A 6,000-nucleotide genomic window follows, 5' to 3' on the forward strand; every position below is an offset into this window, starting at 1 on the left:
ATATTGATTGGATTCAAAGCCAAGTAAGATTGGCATCTCCCAGAGAATGCATACACCTAGAAAAGAATAGAGGAACAGGGCTGGGTAGGGCACACTAGCTAAGAAGAGTTCGTCACATATTAATTTACACAGTTCGTTCTTTGCTGGATGAGTTGGGAGGTTAAAATGTGTGTTTATGTGGTTTGTCAGCTCGGTGTTAGACTTTCTTATTTAAATTTCTCACCTGTTTCACTTCAGATATTCTCAGTAAGGATTACTGAGTGTCAGAAATTCACATGTGGAAAAGATTGGTAGGAAAAAGTAAAAGAATTCTTGTGTTCAGTTTGTTAAAATGGTGTGTGCATTTTATTTTTTGCTGCTCTTAATGTCACATAGCATACATTGAAAAACTTCAACGTTCAAGTGGATGTCTGACTTCATACTTCTTGTTTTTTAGTTTTGAAGTGATTAAAGTTATCCATGGCAAATTGTTGGACATGGTGGGGAAAGTGCAGTAAGTAATACTACATTTTATCTCTTTGTGTTAGATAAACTCATAGTCATAGCGTCTTGGAGCAATAAAATCTGGCACTGACTAGTTTATTTTGGATTTTTTCCCTTTATAAATAGAATACCTATTATGTTGGTTGGGAATAAGAAAGACCTGCACATGGAAAGGTATGTAGCTTTTAAATCATTACCAGTTTATAAAATTAAGTCTAAGGTGATTTAGTCACTGAAATGCCATTTTTAATTATTCTGCTGGCAAGAATATTTTTAGCTGTAGCATTTCCGTCTGTTAGGAAGTGTTGCAGTTGTGCATAGCAAAACTGCAAAATAAATCTCACTGAGAACAAACTTATAGAAAATTATCTTTACATTATCTACCATTTTGCATAAGACAAAATCTAAAAAGACAAAGGTAGCACTTATTTATTCAGCAAGTATTTTTTTAGTACCAGGGCTGGGGTTACAGTGATGAGCAAGGGAGGCAGGGACCTCGTGCCTGTGGAGCTTCATGTCAGAGAGGAAGAGACCCTTGCACCTGTGCACAACAGAATTGAGCTGTGAGCCCTTTTGGCATTTCCCCTGGCCTTGGGTGCTTAAAACCTCACTATAAAATAGTCAATTGTTACAGATATTGGAGTAGTGGAAAATACAGTCATGTCCTCTGAACTGTAGGAGCTTGCTGGAGCATAGATAACCCCACAAGGCATGTCTATTCTGTTCCCCAGCTTGGGCATAATTAAAATGCTCCTGTTACGTTCTTGACGATAATGTTGAGCAGAGCATGGTTCTGCTTCCTGAGGAGAAAGTGATCCAAGTGGAGCTTGTTTCACAAATCAATTATAGGTGTTTTATATAATAAAGAGCAAAGTACTTTAATTAGAATTTTCTTTTTCCTTTAGGGTGATCAGTTATGAAGAAGGGAAGGCTTTGGCAGAATCTTGGAATGCAGCTTTTTTGGAATCTTCTGCTAAAGAAAATCAGGTGCGTATTTTTTTTTAACTCCTTTTGTGCTGCGTCCTCATCAGTTTTAAGTACATGTTCCTCTTAGTGAGCATTTGAGCTCTGTCACTCCTGTTTCATTTTTAGCCTTCTATCCTAATTCCAAACTTTGGGTTGTTTTAGGAAGACACTGTTACACCTCTTTTCCTTGTGTGATGGAGACGAAAAAAAGAAGTATGCGATTACGGGCCGACCCCATGGCTCATTCGGGAGAGTGTGGTGCTGGGAGCACCGAGGCCGAGGGTTCAGATCCTATGTAGGAATGGCCGGTGCACTCACTGGCTGAGCGCGGTGCGGGGCGACACCAAGCCAAGGGTTACAATCCCCTTACCGGGGGGAGAAAGAGAGAGAAACACACTCTCACACACACACACACCACACACACATACACACTGCATGCGATTACTCAAGCACTATGTATGCATTGAGGCCTGGACAGAATGCACTTATTTCCTCATTAGGAGGGGCAAAACTGAATGTGTCAGCCCCCTCCAAAGTTGGCCTCTCCCTTTTACTGTAAAGACGAGGAAGTCTTACAAGAAAACTCAGTTGATTTAACCATTACAAAAACACAAGGATATCAGCAGAATTATGGCTAACAAATTGAAATAAGCAAAGTGACATCACATAATGCAATTTGCAAAAGGTTAAGTCATCCACCAACAAAAGCTTGTTCTTAGCAAATACTGTGTTTTCCAGCAGCAGTTTCCTCAGTATTTTTACATAACAATTGGTAGGTTAACCTGCTCTCAAGGGCATCTGTCCTTGAGAGCCAGCAACTTTGCTGTGTTACAATTCTATATCCGCAACAGAGACTTCAGCCAGGAGAAAGTTTCCTGTCTTTTGCAAGCTTAATATTTCTATATGTAATTTTAAAAAGTTAGGTTAAACCTGAAACTACAGGGCTTTGGAAACTAGGCCCTGTGAAATACATTTGCTTTATAAATGTTGGTGTACTCCACATCACACTGCTTTTGTTTTTATAAATTCAGTCAGTATTCTACTTATGATGGGACCTAGAATATTTGTAGGATAAACAGAAATTAGTAGTAAAGGAAATACTACTATTTGTGAACACACAAGTGTATTATTTTTGTTTTGTATCAAAGTCTGGTACAGAGATAAAGTCCAGACATAGTAAAAAAAAGCAAAAATTATCTTAAAGCACTCTGACGCTAATTTTGTAGCTATACCTCCCCCTTTGTAGGGTGAAACTGAGTCAGATGTACATATTACTTTTAACATAGAAATGATTAAGATCCATTTTACAGGCATTTTTTACCAATTTCAGCCCTGCAGATGTTCCTTTAAAGGCATGTCCTAGGAAGTGTGTAAATCCTGTTCCAGAAGACTTCACATCACTGTTTTTTCCTTTTTTTCAGTTGCTTTAATTTAGACTCATGTTCATTCTCCCAAACCTGTGGCATCCAAGCTGATTTCTTCCGCCTTTGTTTTCTCACCAATATATTTCTCTTTGCTGTCCTTAACTTTCTAAAGCTGCAAATCAGGTGATGTCGCCCTCTGCTTGGAAACTGTCAGTGGACGCCCACTGTCTGTAAAACAAGGCTCAAAGCCCTTAGTGTCGTATTAAGTGCAGTGCATGATTTGTACTTTCTAGTTTCTTCTCTCACTACATCCCTCTTCTTTTCAGTCCCACCAACCATTCCCACATCCTTCAGCATACAGGGCACTTTCAAAAAGCCTCATCTTTCCTCATGCTCTTCTGTCTTAAAATATCCTTTCTGTAATTTTCTACTTACATTCATATGGCATTTTAAAGTTTTCAAAGTGTTTTCAACATGGTCTTTGTTGATCCTCAGATAAGATTAATAGGTTTTTATATGTCCAAGGAAAGTCCAGTCTGGTGTGGGTGTGGGTGGCTGACTCCGGGTTGGGGCTGGCATCTTCTCCCTGCTCTGCCTCTTCCCTGGTCCTTTGCGCTCTGCTTAGATTTCATCTTCTCCTCGACTCCTTTTTCATTCATCCAGCTGAAACGAACAGTAGTTTCTTCTCTCTTACCCCCTTAATTCATTCTGAGATCTGAGACAGCATTATTTGCCTTTATATTCTCCATAGTGTTCAGCATGGTGTTTTTGTATCTAGGATGTTATCAGTCAACCCAGCTCTCCCTGGATAGTCAAATCTGTTTCTTCCTGTGTTCAGATATAGAGTGATATTAAATCTATATAATCGGTTTCCAAATTTCAGATAGCGAGGGATTCATCTGAATCAGTTCAGTTCCAGAGTATAGATAGTGAGAATTCAGATAAGAGCTGAGATAGTAAGAGATAAACTGTATTTTTTAAATTCAATTAAACATTCTTTGGGTGCCTACTTTACCTTAAGATCATCTAGTCAAATCATCTCATTTTAGAAGTGAGGTTAATATCCAAAGAGGTTAAATGACTTTTTAAAGATCACTCTACACCTTAGTAAGAAGAAGGACTAAATTTTAAATCTAACCCAAATCTAGTTGTTTTTCCTCCACACAATGCTTTCTGATAATCGGGTGATCCTAAGACAGTGACCTCGATTAGACAAGAGGGATGGGACCTGGGGTTGGCTTTAGATTAATCATGAGTACAGATACCTCATTTATACCAACAGCACAGAAAGCAGAGTAGGTGAGCCCGGATTCCAGTGGATGGGTCAGTTTGGTGGACGGGGTATATCGCATTCTCTTATGAATGCAGCTTCTGTTTTCCAGTGAACTGTAAAACAAGGTTTTCAGTGGAGTGTGAGAATGGGGGGAAATTTGAGGAGAAAGGACAATGCATGAATCCTCCTCTGGGTGTGAGGAGACTAGGGGAACGTAGTTGGGTTGCTGGGCAGTCCTCAAGATCCACGGCAAGTTTCCGGTTGGGGGTGGAAAGTCAACAGTCGGTGATGTTTTTTTCCCGGGCTGCGTTAGCTGCAGGCACCGTGCAGGCGGACAGTGGGTAGAGAGGGGAGTTGGAGTACAGTGACCACAGTGGTGGACCGTGGAGTCTAAGCTGGCTGGGGAGAAAAGTGAGAACAAGTGGTCAAGCTCCAGGGAAGACGTAGTGGAGTCAACAAACCAGGTCCCTGTGGGATTGAGAATTGTTGCCTTCAGGATGTCAAGAGAAAATGAGCTAGGGAGACGGGATGGGGAAATTGGGGTGATGGGGGAGGGATGGTTGCTGGTAACGACAGGACCAAGGTGCACTGCCTGTTTGAGGACAGGGCCGTTTTTTTATGAGCACAAAGACCACATGTAAAGGATAGGCACGGACAAGTCTCATCGTCTTTCAGCGTGAGATGATTTCCCGCCCAGAGTGCCAGTGACTCCTTGTTGTGAAGGACCAGTAGAGTTGGACTGTGAGCCTGAGAGGTCGAGGTTGGGAAGACGGTCGCTAGAGAAGAGAAGGCCTGGGTCTGAGAGGCCGGGGTGTTGCGCGCATGGTTTGTGGATTGGAAATACCAAGAATCCTGCTGGCTTGATGTTGGAGATCACGTGGTGGCGCCCGGGGCTCTGCTTTAAAACTAACACTTTTTTTTTTCTTGTTCAGACTGCTGTTGATGTTTTTAGAAGGATAATTTTGGAGGCAGAAAAAATTGATGGGGCAGCTTCACAAGGAAAGTCTTCGTGCTCAGTGATGTGATTCTGCTGCAAAACCTGAGGACACTGGGAATCTGTTCTACCTGAAGAAGCAAACTGCCCGTTATCCTTTAAGACAACTATGCTTCTTTTTTCTTCTGTTAGCCTGAAAGATAGCATTTGGGTCAGAGCTTTTTTTTCTCCCCTCTTCAGATTATGTTAAACTCTGACTCTGTCCAAATGAGTTCATTTCCATTTTCAAATTTTAAGCAATCATATTTTCAATTTATATATTGTATTTCTTAATATTATGACCAAGAATTTTATCGGCATTAATTTTTCAGTGTAGTTTGTTGTTTAAAATAATGTAATCATCAAAATGATACATATTGTTACACTACTATTAACTAGGCTTCAGTATATCAGTGTTTATTTCATTGTGTTAAATGTATACTTGTAAATAAAATAGCTGCAAACCTTAATCCTTTACACTGGTTGATGTGGCTTTTAAAGATGAAAAACCTTGTCCTCCTGAGAGTTTCTTTGTTGGCCTTCAGGAAGGTTATGGCTTGGATTCCAGGAACCAGCTCAGGACGCGGCTGCAGGAGGAGATGTGCCCAAGCCCTCCCAGGCGCCCGCTGACCATGAGCGAGGCTCCCTGGCGGCAGCCCGGGGCTGAGTTCTGCTGGCTGGCCGATGAGGGGCATGGATTACACTTGGCTGAAGCTGAGTGGCCTTGGGGCTCTTCAGGGGACTTACTCCCCAGTATTGATTAGATTCTTTCCTTCTACCTAAAGTCCCTAAACCTTAATGGTAGGAGGGCTGTGGTGGTTGTGTGTGTGTCATGCTAGTTGAAGAAAAGGAGCTGTTAAGAGACTCTTTTTGCCCCTCCTTGTTCTTAGCTTGATGTCCAAATCAGACAGGTTATAATTTAGAAAATAGATTTATTTGTC

At 41.2% G+C, this 6,000-nt stretch overlaps 1 protein-coding gene across 1 annotated transcript in view; it reads left to right on the plus strand.

Moving 5' to 3' along the window:
- Nucleotides 1-5,475, plus strand: part of RHEB (Ras homolog, mTORC1 binding) — a 47,842-nt gene extending 42,367 nt beyond the window's left edge. The window contains exons 5-8 of the mRNA XM_063100271.1: nucleotides 437-493; nucleotides 610-657; nucleotides 1,389-1,470; nucleotides 5,019-5,475. Coding sequence (XP_062956341.1) covers nucleotides 437-493; nucleotides 610-657; nucleotides 1,389-1,470; nucleotides 5,019-5,111 — 280 coding nt within the window. The 3' untranslated portion in view covers nucleotides 5,112-5,475. The remainder of the gene's footprint in view (nucleotides 1-436; nucleotides 494-609; nucleotides 658-1,388; nucleotides 1,471-5,018) is intronic.
- Nucleotides 5,476-6,000: the final 525 nt, after the last annotated feature.

Source organism: Cynocephalus volans, chromosome 6 (genome assembly GCF_027409185.1).
Source record: "Cynocephalus volans isolate mCynVol1 chromosome 6, mCynVol1.pri, whole genome shotgun sequence".
NCBI lineage: Eukaryota > Metazoa > Chordata > Mammalia > Dermoptera > Cynocephalidae > Cynocephalus > Cynocephalus volans.